General features: G+C 36.3%; 1 protein-coding gene across 1 annotated transcript in view; it reads left to right on the top strand.

The window, feature by feature from the left end:
• The window catches only part of Gr21a (Gustatory receptor 21a), a 167,575-nt gene extending 155,045 nt beyond the window's left edge, over positions 1 to 12,530 (top strand). The window contains exons 2-10 of the mRNA XM_074099163.1: positions 2,388 to 2,569; positions 3,498 to 3,647; positions 6,287 to 6,385; positions 6,636 to 6,808; positions 7,090 to 7,289; positions 7,672 to 7,817; positions 10,091 to 10,287; positions 11,490 to 11,651; positions 12,295 to 12,530. Coding sequence (XP_073955264.1) covers positions 2,443 to 2,569; positions 3,498 to 3,647; positions 6,287 to 6,385; positions 6,636 to 6,808; positions 7,090 to 7,289; positions 7,672 to 7,817; positions 10,091 to 10,287; positions 11,490 to 11,651; positions 12,295 to 12,450 — 1,410 coding nt within the window. The 5' untranslated portion in view covers positions 2,388 to 2,442 and the 3' untranslated portion in view covers positions 12,451 to 12,530. The remainder of the gene's footprint in view (positions 1 to 2,387; positions 2,570 to 3,497; positions 3,648 to 6,286; positions 6,386 to 6,635; positions 6,809 to 7,089; positions 7,290 to 7,671; positions 7,818 to 10,090; positions 10,288 to 11,489; positions 11,652 to 12,294) is intronic.
• Positions 12,531 to 18,827: the final 6,297 nt, after the last annotated feature.

Genomic DNA, 18,827 nt, shown 5'->3' with positions numbered 1-18,827 from the left:
CTTCAGTCACGTGCGTCGGGAGCAACGTGGAATATTCTTTTTACCCCTGCAGTAAAACTTTAAAAATGGAGTTTAAAGGTAGTCATCTCTGTCATACTCATATGGGCAGACCGAGAGAGAGTATTGACTCAAGTGCCATATAAAACAAGATTAGAATGTCAGTAACAGTAAAGTATAATGTTAAAGTTAACTAAGGCTAGACAGCATCGAAATAAAACTTGTGCTCTACCAAGATAGTAAAATTTACATTAGGAATTCATCTCTACGTGTAGAGTACATAAAATGAACATAAATATAAACTAAAGAGACTGACTGTATTTTTATTCAAGTTAATTGATTAATATAATAATATAATGAAAATGGGAAATTTTGTCACAATTCAGCGCTGTCGTCTACCAAAGTGGTCTACCAATTTTTAAACAAGTTCCTATCAAATGAATATGTCGCTAAAGTCGAACTTTCAAGTTGACAGACACGTTTATTGGCATTATTGTTTTATGACATGCAAACGATTATCAGCTTTAGGGTGGTAGACCACATATCTGGCTGATGGAACCATCTTGTGAATTTGCCTTTCAATTTTTCATTTATTTTTTGACACGTCCTTATATGCATTGTGTACCAAAACTAAAGTTTAATGACTGAAGAGTCGAAGTATTGATAGGTAGTACCCAATTACATAAAAGCAAACAGTTTACGGAAGTGCATTTCTATGTGTTGTGTCTTATTCTGCAAACTGACACGCATTTCAAAACTCAAACCTAGTGCATGTCAGTGTTAAAATATGTCGTTGGGAAAGCGTCAGCAAGTTTCAGTTGCAGTTTTGCTAAAGTTTAACTCGTAATCATCTCGTCAAGACTCCTGCATCACCACGCGTCTAACGCCTGACGTAATTTTTCAGCACTCACTCGTGAATATTTTATCTCACGCGTCGCGAGGCACGCTGACGAGACAGAATGCTTTTATTTTTCTTATTAGGGAATCCGTTAAACGTAGTTGGTATCTTGCAAATCTGGCTGAACTTTAAGGTGTAATTGGATGTTGTAAGAAAATAGGACACATTTTAGAGTAACTTAGACTGTTTAAATTAAAAGCACGCCGACAAAGAACCACAGATTGGTTCTTATACGATACATGTATAAGCCGTATAATGTGTAATTGTGTAAGCACGACGCCAAATGTGCTTAAATATTGAAGTGAAATATTTCTTTTTTTATATTATGCTACAGATGTTTTTATAATTGTTACTAAAGAACTATATTCAGCCTTGAACGCATGAAATATGATCAGCCGATATATTCAGACCAAGGCTATGTTAACGTCTCAGTTAGCCTCTAAGTGTTTTCGAAAGTCGCCATTAGTGTGAAATATGAATTAATGGGCAAGCACTGCGGCGTCATCGGCACACGGCTGTCGAGAGCGTCTACGAATAATGATGCTATGGAGCTGACTATATTCATGGATTAATAAATAAATTACTACTGTAAAATATCAACTAATTGTACTTTATATACCCATCTACTTACTGTCTTCCGACGAACAGATTTTTGTAATTTTTCTTTTAAAATAGTTTAATGATAATGCAAACCACTGTTTTCATAGAAGTGATGTAATGTCCTTAATGAGGATAAATGTTCATAAATTTGTACCTAAATTGTACCTAAGTTGTACTTCAATTTGTTACATAGTTTTTAGGAAGAAGAATCTAAATCGCGTACCAAAGTCAATATCACTATGACTTCTTTGGCAGATGAATGAAATGTTCACTCATATTTACGTCATTATAATAACATCATCCTTTTCTGGAAAAAGCTTTACAAGGGTTTAATATCTTCGATTGTACACAGGGATTAAATGTTAATAATAAAATAATATATATCTGCAATAATAATAATAATAATAGATGATTAATTGTTATCTACAATCAACGTTAGACCATTTCCACGATTCGATAGGCCATTTCCACGATTGAATAATAAACATAATGAGATATTTATTGAAGTGAAACGTAACATAATGTATGACAATCAAGCGTCAAAATTATTTTTTAGGTGATAGTGCTTGAAGATCAGGCGTGAAGATAGATTTGATTAAAATTTTGTTGTCTCGTCTGTATTTTTTTTTCATTCACTCCGCACCGTTAATGATCTCTTAATTGCCAAACGGCTTAGTAACGGTTTTTTAAAATAACATCAAAATTATGACACTAGAACTTATCGGCAACATCATACGTAATGGAATAAAATTTAGCACTTGTCACATAAAATATTCAAAAATAATAATTCAGAGACCTACTCCACAGTTTTTTAGAATCAAATGCGCATAACCAAGTAAGCGGAGACGGGTGGATTATTTATGATTGATTATGTGATATTTTGTTACTACAGCTTTCAGAGCCTGGCCGTCAGAGGCGGACGTTTCTATAGATCCTTCGTGAAATTTATGAAAGCTTCTCGAAAATTCTCAGAAAACAAAAGAATGGATAGAGCTTATCGATTCAATCCCAATCAAAATGATGAGATACGAAAGAGGGACACGTATCGTAAGAATGATGGAAACTTGAACAAAGGTAATTACTAGAAGCACTATGTTTCTTCATTTGCCACTTTGTACATCCTTTACTGTAATTTACAAAAGAAAAAGATGCTAGAAGTTCCATGAAGAATTTAAAAGCTATGAAATTAAAACGGATAAAAGATCGTTATTGGCGCTATCAAAATCTCATAATCACTGTCACGTCATCTCGCATTTAATAACTTGTACTGTTGACGTCAATAATATGTTTATACTGTACTACCTTGTCACTGTCACTTCATGTTGCAACTTTTGTATAAAATTGTCAGAAGGCATACAGTAAAAAGGTACTAAAGTGTAAAACTATTTTTGACTCTTTTAGCTTACGTCCACATTCCGTTCGTAGATGTAAAAATAAACTCGATATCAGCCCAAAATTGTTTCTTTACAGAAAAAAAAACTTAAAATAATCCAATTCATGAGTCTCGGAATTGGACTCTAATCTCTGCGTATAAATTTGTTCTTGCTGACCTTTGTAAATTACATTAGCATCCTTAATTGCTGGAATTGTATTACAAGATAACAAATTTGCTGCGTTTCTACGCTTCTTATTAGGTTAACTTTTATCTGAGGATTAACTTTAAAAAATATGTATATTTCTAAAGTACACACAGTAATTACAGTTTAATGCCTACCTTGTTTTACATTGAAAACACTGGTTTTGTGTTCAATTAGTTAGGTATAAATATGTTCGAAGCTTTAAACGTGGTTCATATTCTCATTATCTTGTAAAGTGTTACCCAGTCCAAGATATTTTAGGCAAGTTTATAAAGTGTTAACAAAGTAACAGCCCTAGAAATTATTAGGAAAGTCTAAAATAAAGTGTTCCTAAAGTAACAGTAAAATAAATTTTAGGCAAATCAAAGATATGTTCATGTTTTTTTTGTGGTAAGTAAAATAAGGAATCCACTTTTCCTGGACAGGATACAGCGACAAAGATTTTCAAGAACCCCAGATCACGAATCAAGACGGCGCTTTGCTGGACAAACATGACAGCTTCTACCTGACCACGAAGAGTCTGCTCGTGCTGTTTCAAATTATGGGAGTCATGCCTATCATGAGGGTACCTAAGAGTAAGTCCATCTAGTACAGGTGTAATAGAGAATATATGATGATGATTAGTTTCGACGGATGACTGGAGTTGACTTTGTAACATGTGTCAGATCAGTACCGGTTCCATGTACTAAGTATTTCATCTGGTAGGGCAGACTACCATCGGAAACAAAATAGACGCGTATTTATCTTTTGTGACACCTAAAGTTTCGAGGGCTTGCAAATGTGTTTTTAGGCTGTCATAATAGCGCCGGTTGCTCCTTGCTTGGCGTTGCCCTTTTTCTTGCATTAATGCTAGTAGTCTTCTTACGTAAGTCTCTATCAAGACGTCGTCTCGCGCAAATCTAGACTTGAAAGATTCTAACGCCTTCTTGTAGTTCTTACCGCTGGGTGGGTAGCTCTCCACAAGCTGCCTGGCGCTAGAGTGAGGTTCCATAGATTGGAGTAGGTATTGGAACTTGTCAGAATCGTTGATGTCTGGGTCTTCATCGATTTTCATAAACTGGCCCCAGAACAGCAATCACTTCTTTACTTCTCCATTGAATTTTGTTATTTCTAATTTCGGCATCCTCAACTTACACTCTTGCGAACGCTTCATCGTAGACTTTGCAGACTTCAGGGAGCTAGCATCGTCGAAATCTTTCTTAGGCTTGCTCAAGTTCTGATATTTGGCCTTCAGCTCTGACCGTCGTGCTTTATATTGTGCAGCTCTATCTTGGTCGTGTTCGTACGCTGTCTCATCGAAGTCCTCACTCTCGCACCAAAGATCCCTTAGAGCCCTTAGAAATATTTCGCAAGCAAACAGCTCTTCTGCGCAATCAGAGAGCATACAAAATTCACCCTCCACACAAGAAATGGTCTCCTGCTCGTCCTTGTGCTTTTGAAAAGCTTCTTCAAGGGCGTCAGCTGCCCGGGTAAAATCTCGGTCCATTATTTATTTATTTTGCGAGTCAGTGTTAATTCTGTTTACTAATTTTTATAATATTTTTGTATTTACACGGTCGCCATGTGAAAAAGCTGGATTTTATTCCATATTATTTATTCCTTTTTTCTCAATAATCGTCGCTAAGCAACTACAGATTTAAAAATACATAGGCATAGACACATGTCCGCGACAGTTGTCACATTATTTCAAAAGGTGCGTTAGGTAAGTAAGTACTTTGCACAGAAAAACATAACTCTTTCGTGTTAGTTTTTCCTAGTTTTAAATTCCCTTCTTATAAAATTTCCATGCCGAGGGCTTTATTATGAAAATAAATTCATGGAGTAAACTCCAGAAAAAAGTTGGTCGTGTAAACGAATACCGTGTAACGAAGACGAAGTTCAAAAGATTTTTTTATAAATAATGATGACCTGTGATCCGTAAAAAATATTATATTACCTATACTTTAAGGGTTTTTTTTGAATATTTTCTTAAAATAATTAAGACATGTTCCCTTGTCTAAGTTAGACCAAATATTTTAGTCTTAAATTGCGGCCGTGAAGTACAGCTTAGTTAAGGGAAAGTTAAGCTGCTAAGTAAAATAAGGGAGTTGAAACTGTGCAGTAAAATGAATTAGGTAATATATAGAAACTCGCGTAGACATGTCCTATTTTGTCCAAATGAACTGATACCTTTGGCATGTTTCTGAACTCAATTGGGTCACAGTTTTACAGAACAAAAATGGTACGTGGATCGTACCGGATTCAGTTAGTTAAGGCTACTATATCGTACCAGCATTAGTGAGACCAATTTTTTTAAATGTTGAAACAAAATGTATTAAAGTATTAACTAAGTGCATGGTCATTCAGCAATTAGTGTGGCATTTTACTTAAATATGTTTGTGAATGATCCATAATCGATTACTGAGGGTGTAGGGTTGGTTCTGCTCACGTCTTCCGAATCACCCAGTACAGTTGAGGTCAAAAGTATAGTTTTTACCTTGTCATTGTCAAGGTATGCCCTCTGATATTTTTGTTAAAAATTTCAAACACGGAGTTACAGCGACAATGTAGTATAGTGTAAAGATACCTATCTGATCTTTTACAGCCACTGTACATGTGTACAAATAATCAGCAAGTAACCTCCCCTTAATGTAAAATATAAGTCTGTGCAAACTTTGTGTTGTACAATTTGTGTTGACACACGTTACCCGCGCTCGTTTTTGTTTATAAGCAAACCGTATCGTATGAAAATAAGAATAAGTCGTAATACGTACAGAGAAAATTATTAAAGCTCATGCCCTAAATTTAGTCCTCTGTGCTTGTAAAAACCCTTATTTACCTGGCGTGTTTTTTTATGAATGTTTTAATAACGTAGAATATCTACTAAGAAAATTTAAGGCATTTGCGCGATATTTGGCTTCTGCTATGTTTCTTGCTTCAGCTACAGGTTTCCATACACAAACATTGCCAACGGTAACCCAAATGCACCTCTGTCTGCCCGTTCTATAAGCACAAGAAGAAATTTTCACAGTTATCCCAGCCAATATACGTCCCACTGCTGGGCAAAGGAATCCTCTCAAAATGAGAGGACTTGGGCCATGGTTCTCACGCGGGCCCAGTAGGGATTGGGAACTTAAATAATCCATAAAATGGCAGCTTTCCAAAAAAATAACAAACATTCTTTCAATGAACGCGTAATGTAAAAATTAATTGGCTAGAAAACGATTTTTTACAGAAGCTCAGACGACTAAAAGAACCACGTTCAATTGGATTTCCAAGGCTACGTTATGGGCTTACCTTGTATGGGGTCTCGAAAGCATCATTGTAATAAAAGGTAAGTGTCTTAATTTATAATTTTTAACAAGGCTGCCCAGAATTTTTTCATACATCCCTTTCTCGCCAGCTTGATAGGAAAGAGATGTAATCAGCGACAAGAAATTTAAATAGATATATTCGTTACGGGTTGTAGTACATATCGATGTGAAAATCATAAAATTCATTGAAGTTTTTATGTAGAGGACGAGGTAACACATTGACAAAAACTTAGAATAATATGTAATGAGGGTATGCTTCTTTTGTTTAAGTGGGAAAAGAACGCTTAGACAATTTCCAAAACAGTTCGAACAAGCGCTTCGACGAAGTGATATACAACATTATATTCCTGAGTATCCTCATACCGCATTTCCTACTGCCAATAGCATCGTGGCGGCATGGGCCTCAAGTAGCCATATTTAAAAATATGTGGACACATTATCAGGTAATTTAGAACTAACTTTTTGTTAAAAAAATAATAATACAAGATGGGTAGGTACTTTTTGCTGACTGTACTTTAATTCAATGAATCGCAATGTAATTTGTATAGTTAGTTCTAAGAACCTATAAGTACCTAACTATAAATATTGTTACCCAAATTGGGTAACAGTTGAAACTAAAATATCACATCATCTTTCGTACGCAGTTGATCAATACGATAATTCTATAAAACTCAACAAAACAAACACTTGAATGAAACAAAACACTTGAATGTTTCTTCCACAGCTAAAATATCTCAAGATCACGGGCACGCCAATCGTATTCCCAAATCTTTATTCCCTAACTTGGGGCCTCTGCTTCTTCTCTTGGGGCCTAAGCATTGCTGTCATCTTGTCGCAGCATTATTTGCAAGATGATTTCGAGTTGTGGCATACCTTCGCCTACTATCATATCATTGCTATGTTGGATGGATTCTGCTCTCTGTGGTAAGAGTATGGTGTGATAATACTGGTGTGGATGGTCTATAATTGCAATTATTTGATCCTGTTAAAGGGTCCACGCGGTATCCTAGAACCCAATCGACGTTGTCTGTCACACAACAAACATTAAACATATTGCTTTACATTGCTTCTTCGAATAAACTTTAAAGTTTAATAATAAAAAAAACGAATTACCTATTTTTAAAAGTCGCTGAACTAATCTCGTTGGACGATCTTTGTTTTTATTAAACTGGAACAATTCGAAATATTCACAGTTCCAAATTAAACTTTAAATAAAACACAATGTGGTTGAATTTTCAAATGAGAAAATTTCGAATTATTTTAGTTTAACTTTAAAGGTGCGATTATTGAAATAAATTACCTACAGGTACATCAACTGTAATGCGTTCGGTACTGCATCGAAAGGCCTAGCACAGAACCTTCACAAGGCGTTGGAAGCTGATCACCCAGCGCTCATGTTGGCTCAGTACCGCCACCTATGGGTAGACTTGTCACACATGATGCAGCAGTTGGGTATGTGCGAAATAATGATACACATTTAACTTACATCTTAATTATACCTACAGTTGCATAGGTTTACACCCAAAAGCATGGTAAAATAATGTAATAAGCAAACTACTTTTTGTAAATGTCACACTTTTTACGTAAAGTTTATTTTCCCCGTTCTCCACATTTTTTTATTAACATCTTTGCTTTCATTTGTAACCAAATAACAATAATACAGTAATCATGCCTAAACTGCTACGAATTAGCGGCACAATAAAATAATTTTCCTCTCTTTTCTATTTAACTGTGTTTTGTTGTGATGTAACGGCTCGAAAGTGAGTTTGAACCCAAAATTGATTTTCGAGTAGAACCCACGATTGATTGGAAATTTTTGCTTTAAAATCTGTAAGATAGACAACGAACAAACAAATGAACACATGGACATGGAAATGCACAGATGGACACGTGAGAGATATAACAAAAGGATTCCTTTTGTCAGCCTTCGGTTATGGAATCCTAAGAAAACGAAGTACCTATAAGTAGTTACCTCGCATAGCTCTGATGTATACACATCCTTATACTGCACAGCTTCCTTACGGGCGATGTTATCGCGAGCTGTCTCCAGCAGCGCAGATTTGCCGGTTTGATATCCTCCGCCTGTTGCACGATGCATTTGTACCCTTTGTGGCACTCTAAAGAGGGTAACTTAGCATCTTTGTAAATAGGTATTATTGTAAAAGGCTGCTCGTAAAGAATAGTGACCATAAATCTGTATTGTATGTTTTTCGTGACATAATAATATGTTTCTAACACTATTTATGGGTATTTTTGTATTGGTAGTACTTAAAATAACTTGTTCTTTTCCGTTCGTCCTCTTTAATACATTCTTTTAACTGCTCACCTCATGGCTGTTTTTTCTCTCCTCCAAGTTTTTAACTCATACCAAGAAGACTCAGAGATCAGATTTGTCGTATTAATCGGTTAGTCTGGTACAAGATGCAGCACATGAACAGAGTTCTCAAAAATATCGACAACACATTAATTAGAATATAATAATATTAATATAACAAAAAAAAACATTATTTTAATTATAGCAACGAAATTTCTTTTCCAAGCTTAAATTAGGCCTCCACTGAATGTATTCTTCTTGTGGGATAGTTGACAGAGCTTTTTCACCTTTATTATGAAAAAAAAATCTAAGTTCCAAAATTACAATCTGAATAGCGAAAATTTGTTCCTAATAGCCTACAGTTTCAAGAGCAGTATGAATAAATGGAACCTACCAAAATCTGTCCTAAGGCGTAATCTGGAGGATAAAATGGCTATGTCATTTGCGGCAGGTGACATGCAATAACGAGTTAACGCCATCTGGGCCATTTTAAACAAGTTAGCAAGTAATCTTGTGTTTGGAGCGAGCTGGAGGATTTTTTTCGTTAAGTTTGTGAAGTTTGGGAAAATATTATACCTATTTTACGAGGTTAATGTTAATGGTCATTCTTTGTTTTTATTTTGATATTTTACAGCTGTTTACTACGTTTTGCAGAACGTATTCTCTTTCAAATTAGATGTTTGGCGGATGTAAGACATCGGTTCCAGGCTATTTCTGGAATCAGTTCAGCCTATCATTTAGCAAAAATGACGAGAGAATCATTGTGTAACCCTCGCGGACTGACGGACTGCTAGTCCAGACTGATGGAAATTAAATGCTTTCATTACATTAATTCGTCAATCCAATGTGACAGAAAACTAAAATCTTAGACTCAAACATCTCATCATCATCGTGTTAGTCTAACATCTGGTAGCATGGTGTACGGTTGTGTTGCTCTGAAGATGAGCTCTGGTTGAATTCGAAACGCGTCAGTGTAGTGTGATGGTGGTGATAGGTGGGTTTGTGTGATTTGTGTATGTTCTCACAGTGTGGAAGTGGAGGAACTGCATGAACACGCAAATGTTGCATAAACTTAATTATCATAAGGTCGCGGGTGAGCAAAGAAATTATTTTAGTTCATTAAATTTATCATCCATCATCTTGATGGGTGGCGATCATGCACCGTGAGGTTTCAGCGTTCCTTTTTACCTCGCACATGCAATTAATGGTACAGTTTGGCGGGCGAGGTTTTTCCAACTCACTACGATATGGCTATTTTCAAAGAGCGAGAGTACCATTTCTTGCAAGGCCGGCAACGCATTTTCAGTCCTGATGGTACTGCGGATGTCTATGGGCGACGATAGTCACTTAACATCAGGTGAACCGTCTGCTCGTTTGTCTGCTATTACAAATATATATATATTATTTACAGGGCGCGCTTATTCAAACATGTACGGCATATACTGCATGGTCATATTCTTCACGACCACGATATCGCTGTACGGGGTGCTCTCCGAGATATTGGAGCACGGGCTTAGCTACAAGGAGATGGGGTTGTTCGTGATTGTGGGGTACTGCATGACGCTGCTGTTTATTATATGCAATGAAGCGTATCATGCGTCGAGGAAGGTGGGTTCTCTGAAGCATGACGGAGTAGGTACTCTTGACGGAGTACAACCCGTGACTATTGGTCTGCTCAATGGACTTAATCACGAAATAAAATACTATTTAAAATGAAATCGAGGTTGAAACAACATGTGTACAAGTCGATTCACAAGAGCTGGCACGAATGGATTGAATGAGTGAATGAAATTACCTATCTGGCTATAAGTGAAAATAATATAGGTACTCATAATTTAAAACAATATTATTATCATTATATTTAAGTAAATAACCTTAACACTAATATTACTTTTCACTTCTTGGAGCTAAATCATTCATAGTGAATGCGCTCGCAAACTTTCGTATTTAGGTACAATATTAGTAATATTAGCAGGATTAGGCAATACATGTTAAAATAAGGTCAGAGATTTCGTAAAAAATATTACAAATGCAACATAAACCCGTGAAGTTGATCCCACGCTTCTTTACGTTTTAATTACGTTCCGGCTTTCAGTGACTTTTTTAATAATGGCTGTCTTTACAACTTCCAAAGCTACAAAGTTACAACTTCCAATTAGCAGGCCAGGTACGCAAACAACAATGTCGCAGAAATACATTATGCGACTTGCCGATGAAGTTTATTTCATTACCTACCCATTGTATGAATAATCATTTTAAATGCGAAAGTGTGTATGTCTGTCTGTCACCTTGACTGTCTCTGTCTGACAATTTTATCTAAAGCGGCTAAAATCGGAGTATTACACAAATCCCAAGAGATAGTGATAAACAAGCTCTACGCGCATTTTTCTATTTCAAAATAATCTTACTTTCATTTCAAAATTTAATATCTCAAAAGTGGCTGAACTGATTATAACGAATCCTAGCTAAGAACCATTTCAATTAAACTAGCATTCGATTAAAAATACCTAATGTATGAAAATTGGTCCTTCCAATAAATATGATGTTATTCAATATTACATTTCTTACTTCATACATATTATACTGAGCGGCAAAAAATCAGGCTCTCAAATGTATGCAGAATCGGTATTTTTGTATGAAGGGTGGGCCAAATTTTGTGCCGCTGAGTATACTTAGTATACTTAATTACATTCGTCAATATACGGTAGACTACACGATCAGTAAATACCGCAATGAGTGATAAATATTTGGAGACACAATATTTATTGTACGTCTAGCCTTCGCCTTTTAGATGTCCTGAATTCTTTTAGGTGGGTCATGAGTTCCAAGTGCGTCTCCTCAACGTGAATCTTGGCGCCATTGACCACAGCACACAGCGAGAAGTGCAGATGTTCTTGGTGGCCATCGCCAAGAACCCACCTATCATGAACTTGGACGGATTCACCAACATCAACCGAGAACTGTTCACTGCTGTAAGTTTGATTGCCATGTCTTCTAAAGCCCTGTTTAGACCAGCAAAAAAATTGTGCAACTAGATTTATGAGTAGGTACATTGCGAAGCCATAAAGCGAACGAATAACGAGCTTTGTAACTAAGGGTAAAAAAAATACAGGATGTATGGGGTACATCCCTGTATTTTTTCTTTAATTTTATACTGTTGTTTTTGAGTTTTTTTTTATTCGACTGGATGGAAAACGAGCAAGTGGGTCTCCTGATGGTAAGAGATCACCATCACCAACATCTGTACATGCTGTCCAGCCAGATTTGCCTGCAACCTAGGAGGCAAGAAATGGTATACCTCAAGTGCTGCCAGTAATTTCACGCCGCCTGTTTTACTCTCCACGGCGAAACACAACAGTGCAAGCACTGCTGCTTCACGGCAGGATTAGCGAGCAAGATGGTGGTAGCAATCCGGGCGGACCTTGCACAAGGTCCTACCACCTGCCTTACTCTGTAACTATTATAGTTACTTCAGTTATGATTACAGTTTAGTGGATACTGAAAAAAGCGGGCTTGTGCATGAATAAGATGCAACTACCGCCGCGAGGTAATTTGTATTATTTCTTATTTACTACGTAGGCACGATAATTTACTGAATTTCATTCTTCTCCACAGAATATTTCCTTCATGTCGACGTACCTCATTGTCCTGATGCAGTTCAAACTGACACTCCTTCGCCAAGGGGCACGGAAAGCGATCAAAACCGTTGCGAAAGCTGTTTTTAATACCACAACGACCTTGGCTGATGAAGAATATGAAGATGAAGAATAAAATTATACAAATGTCGTAATGTACCTAGGGACCTCAATTGCAAAAATTACTACACATAATAAGTATATAAGTAACTATACTTGAAACGTTTAGGTAATTAACAAAATGTAATCAAACTTCAGCTGCCAGATTTGGTACATTCAAGGCTTTGAAACATTTTACTTATCTATCATTTAATAGGATCAAATAAAGCCGAATATAGGCAATCAGGGGAAAAACATCGCGTAGTTTTGAAAATTGGTACAGTTATACCTTGCCGAATCCAGATGGACATACTAAAAGTCCTATAAGGTTGGGGGCTGTGTTTTTGGTTATATCTTGAATATTTGCACAGATAGCATTACAATTACGTCGGAGAAAAGTTTTTACATAAAATTTCATATAAATTTATTTTGGTCTTATTCATTTTTGGCCGCTGCCAACCGAAGCAACTGGAGGTCTGTGGGGGAGGCCTATGTCCAACAGTGGACGTCCTACGGCTGAGATGAAGATGATGATGATGATGATGACGATCTATACTTTAGGAGCTACGAGTTGTGTAAGTTTGAACAGATGTTAAAAAGTAGACGATTTAAGAATAACGAACTACAATTTAAATTTTTATTTAAGAATAGAAAAAGCAAATCAGTTTGTCTTAATTATCTTATTCATCGTGTTCTACATCGACATCTTCGTCTTCTCCGTCCACCGTTTGTACATGAGCCTAAGCAGCCGAAGCATACTAGACTAGAATCAGTGGTGGTAATTGGCTCCAGGGTTCCATCAGCTCCTCGCTTCCAACCCCGCATTTAGGGAGGCATTTCGTTACCCAGCCACTCTTGTACTTGGTGGAATACTCATTTGTGCTGGATTTTACAAAAAGCGAGTATCGATGCCTGTTAAGATCAAGCTGAGTAGTGGGCGCACGATATATCGTCACAAACATAGTTTCTCCTGATTTTGCTATGGCTTCCTATGTTGATGTTATACACCCTGTAGCTCCTAAAGTATTGATCGTAGAGCAAAAATAAAGATGACCAAATTTGACGGAAATTTTATGTAGAAACGTTTGTTTGAAGTAATCCTAATGCTATTAGAACAAATATTCGAGATATGACCTAAAACCTGAAAAAAGGTACCTTCAACCCATGGTATTGCAGACGCGTTGCCAACCTAGAGGCCAAAGATGAGATACCTCACGTGCCAGTAATTTTACCGGCTGTCTTACTTTCCACGCCGAAACACAACAGTGCAAGCACTGCTGCTTCACGGCAGGATTAGCGAGCAAGATGGTGGTAGCAATCCGGGTGGACCTTGCACAAGGTCCTACCACCTGCGTGAGACTCACTCATATTAAATGATATTGTACCGGATAACTCACGTCTTAAATCGAGTTTAGCTCTCCCCCTTCCCCCTTCTTCTTAGGAGCAACGCGAGTCGGCGGCTGCTGAAACACGCGCACACCGTTAAACACCGTATCTATGTGTGTAAGCTTGTATTTACGTATGTTCCACCATGTAGAGCGTAGACTACTTGTCTGAATTTAATAAATTTTAATGAAGTGTCAATCAATTCGTTATTATATTATATGTACTATTATGCTCTGTTTAACCCATTATAACCAGAGGCCGTGTTGCCTAACGTTTCTGAAGCTCGCGATCGATATGTTGGCGGCCGATCGTAAAATCCGCCAGATCACGAAATTCCTAGGCACATCGTGAAACGCCGCCATTTCATGATACGAAAAATTTAGGTACGACGAGCGAAGCGAGGAGTGGTTAGTATTAATTGTGATCACGACGCACGAGCCGAGCGAGCGAAGCGATCGTGCCGCGGCAGCGGCCGGCGAAGTGCCAGAACAGATATGGCGGCGTTTCATGGTATGCCTAGGAAATTCATGATTTGCCTAAACTGGCCAAATCATGAAATGGCGGCGCTTCATGATATGCCTAGGAATTTCATGATCTGCCTAAACGTCACTAGGCAAATCGCTAAACGGTGAGTTTTGAACGATATGGCGGATGTCCCTTAGCCAATTCATGAAATGGCGGCATTTCACGATATGCCTAGGAATTTCGTGATCTGGCGAATTTTACGATCGGCCGCCGACAGATATAAAATGACAGATGTCGCATACAAAAACATTATTGCAATAATAAAGTACAAGCAAATAGTATTTGTGATTTTCGATACAAAATCGCTAATAGCTACTATTTACTTGTATTTTGTTATGCAATTGGGCCCTGGTGGAACTTTTTGTCAACAAAACTCCAACTTAGTTGAAATAACTATAAGTTAAAACTAAAACCCGACTAAGGTAGAATTCGTGGTCAGTAAAGTACGAAACTAGAAAATGTTCTTACCCAAAATTCTTATCTACGCATCTTACGAGTAAAAAAATCCGTGGTTACCAATCTATAACGTTTTGTAAAGTAAAATCGATCTTTGGGAAAGATTGCATGCAACATACGCAACAGATTTCCTCTAAAGTTCGTAGATAAGAATTTTAGATAAAATATTTCCTTGTTTCTTAATTTACAGGTCGTGAATTCCCCCGTTAGAGGGTTTTAGTTTTTAACTTTTTAAATCAATCTTACTATTCATTACTTTAAATTTAAAACTTATTTACAAACCAGCACATAAGAGTCCCTCGTTAAGGCCAGTAATGTGAGCAAAATGCTATCGATCTGGACCGACGTGTAAACATTGTTTAAAACTTTCCCACATTTCACGAAAAAACTTTTTGTCCCTACCCACTTTAACAGAGTCTTCTAATTTAACAACAAAATCAAATCTCCTTGTCTCTAGTTTCCCAGTATATAGCATTGGTTTTGTTATTTTGCCTTTACTTTGTAGTTTAGCTAAAATACATTCCTTCCGCTCATAAAGTGGTCATAAACGAAACTAGGTAAAAGAGGTTCCTCGTATCGACCGTGTTAGGGCCAAATGTGTTCTAAATATACACCAATTTACTGAAGGAAAAATCTCACAGGTCGCATTACATTGCGTAGCCGTGGGGCTACCGAGTTTTGAGTGATAGATCATACGCTCCAATGTAACTACCACTTGAAAATCTACGTCTCAATTTCATGTATAAACTGAGCTTGTGAGAAACAATATGATATTTATATGCGACACTAAATTTCATTCTTCGCTGAAAGCTTAGCGTCTAAAGAACCTTTGTGCAATGGAAATATTTCTTAAGTGTTTCAAAGAGTTTGTAAAATGTAGAAAGAAATGCCGTTTTACTAAAGGTAATTTACTCGTTCATCACGTGCAAGATTGTTTGCGTTATTCTTTATTTCAGTTTTTTAACAAAATTAATCTTGATTTTGTTTTATAGTAATCAAAGAGCCTAGCAATCACTCTCTGACATATTAACGACTTTGTGAAAAACTGATTAAATGAAGACGAGTTTTATCTGAGGTTTACGCATTATTTTTAATTTAATTATTAAAGTTGAACAAAACTGTCTAAGTATCGCTTTCAGAGACGTTAATGAAAATTTGATTACCTAGTACAGTCGAGTTCATTAACTTGTGAGCAAAAACGCTTTTAACAATAGAGTCGTCTTCAGATATTTTTGATCAAAGTCAAAGTCAAAGTCACAATATCTTTATTCAATTTAGGCTTATAACAAGCACTTATGAATGTCAAAAAAAATCACCCACCGATCAAATTTTTGCTCACAAGTTTATGAACTCAACTATACACCTACATGATATTAATCTTAAAAAGACATAATTATTATGTATAAACAGTCTTTACATACAGTTAACTGACGTCTTGAAGTGCTGGATTAAGTTGGCGATTTCAAAAAAATCTGAGGTCTTTTTCAATTGCTAGATCTAATTATTTTGTTTGACCTACGACCTACATGAATAATTTACTATGTAGATCTAGCAATTGAAGTTGTCAATATTCTTTTAAAGCGTCAACTTAATTCCGCACTTCAAAACGTCAGTTAACAGTAAAGACTGTAATTATGTATTTGTGCAGGTGCCGTAATTTTAAAGTTGGGTTAGTTACATGCGAAGTTAATGAAATTTACGACATAATTTTTGGAAATTTCCATGAGAATGTAGTGAAATCCCGAGAATTCAATTCAACAAACGGATCTGACATTTAACGCGTGAGATATAAACGTGTAAATCTGTTTCTCCTTCCTAGCGACTATTGCGACAAACTTGTAACTATTATGCGACCTCAAGCGCCGAAGTGCTAACTGTGCGTCTTAGGCACACTGATTCGCTCCCACCGCAGAAACTGTTAGATGTTAATTCCCACTAGGGATGGCGCGCTAAGATGAGGGAAAACAACTTTGAATCAGAAATACTGGTTGACATCAAGGTATTTTAAGCAGTAAGTAGAAGACGGTATGAAATAATACTTGAAATTTGGTTAACTGCGGCATTATTATCATCCCTAATACATCGTTGTTCATAATTTTTTAAACAATGAATTCTTACATAAAAATAAAAACACAAAACTAACTAAAACGGGCTTCCTCTTCCAAAGGCAGCGACAGCATATCGTGCCTAATATTTTTAAACGTAGATCGTGTAATCTGTAATATCCGGAGATGTGAAATAAAAAAGCTAATAATGTCGTACGTAATCTATCCAAAACGTTTCTCGTTAAAAATTTTGTGCCTATCCAAAAAATAATTTCGTTAGTAACTAAATTATAATTAAGAGTTTTACATAAGTATAACAAGTATAAACTTGTTACATACCGTACTCTTAGCAATAATCCAATTCTACGCGTAAATTTTTAACTATCCAAAAAGAATACCCTTCATAAATTTTGTAACTAAATTAAAACTGTAAGTATTACTTATACTTATAACGTTTTACACATTCGTGATTTTCACTAATAGTCAGTAGTTTCGCTAACACACGAGTAATATTTACTTTTACTTGTTACATTTCGCACTCCCAGTAAAAATCCAGCTCTATGAGTAAATTTCTCACAGCGCGACTTGAAACCGCACTTTAAAGTGTAAAGTCGAGGTTTCCTGCGATCCGACACGTTTGCAAACAATTTCACTGATTAATGAAGAGTGAATCACGAGCTTTGATAACTTAATTAGTTTGAGTTAAAATATTAATTTGTAATATAACAACGTCATTAAAAATGTAGATTAAATAGATTCCAATCCAAAAAAATATTTACTTAGAACATTGTGTGAAAATCACCATAGTAAAAAAACTAATAAGTAATTATAATCCAAAGCTTTATTAAATTGCTTATCTGTTTCGTCGTACGACATATTGAAACCATATCACATGGAATCCAAGATTTTTTTTTTTTTTATAATATGGTACAACTAAGCCGTGGTGGCCTAGTGGTTTGACCTATCGCCTCTCAAACAGAGGGTCGTGGGTTCAAACCCCGGCTCGCACCTCTGAGTTTTTCGAAATTCATGTGCGGAATTACATTTGAAATTTACCACGAGCTTTGCGGTGAAGGAAAACATCGTGAGGAAACCTGCACAAACCTGCGAAGAAATTCAATGGTGCGTGTGAAGTTCCAATCCGCATGGGCCCGCGTGGGAACTATGGCCCAAGCCCTCTTGTTCTGAGAGGAGGCCTGTGCCCAGCAGTGGGACGTATATAGGCTGGGATGATGATGATGATGATGGTACAACTTGTAGTAGGTACAGATCAGTGGCTGTATTGTCTAACTAACGCGTGAGCGCCAGTGACCGCATTTACCGTCCTTTCTACCCTCATCCTAAACCGTGTTGCAGAAAGAAGAAGTGATCACGATTGCGAATCCAAGTGTGTTAAAAGATAAGGCCTCTGATGTAAATCATTAGCTTTACATCTCACACATTTATTATTTTTTATTTGCATTTTACAGAATTTATATAAAACTAAAAATCAATCAAAATAAATCAATAAAACTAAAAAAATACAATTATAAAATAAAAATATACAAAAAATCGAAATGAATAAATGTTTTATTTATTTTATCAAAATATATATAAAAAGGTAACGTTTGACAGTAAAAAAAAAAGTTTTATACTGATGAAACAATGTCATGCATTAAACCGTCAAGATTTATATTAATAGAAAGATTTAGATAATTAGGGGCTGTTTCACCATCCATTGATTAGCGTTAACCGACGGTTAAATGTGATGCCGTCTCCGTCTATTCGAACAAAACAAATAGAGACGGCATCACACCTAACCGCCAGTTAACACTAATCAATGGATGGTGAAACAGCCCCTTAGAATTTAATTTTAAACTCTCAAAACGATGTAGGAATATAAATTTGGTCTGTGAAAGCTTTGTGAGACATCGTAATTATCTTTCTTCAAAAAAGTCATTTCGTTACAGTGACTAATGATCGCCTTTGAATCAATCGCATTTCTTCTTGCAAATTAACAAGA

The sequence above is a fragment of the Choristoneura fumiferana genome, chromosome 16 (assembly GCF_025370935.1).
Source record: "Choristoneura fumiferana chromosome 16, NRCan_CFum_1, whole genome shotgun sequence".
NCBI lineage: Eukaryota > Metazoa > Arthropoda > Insecta > Lepidoptera > Tortricidae > Choristoneura > Choristoneura fumiferana.
Note: the sequence above shows the minus strand (reverse complement) of the source record. Positions and strands in the feature narration are given on the sequence as shown.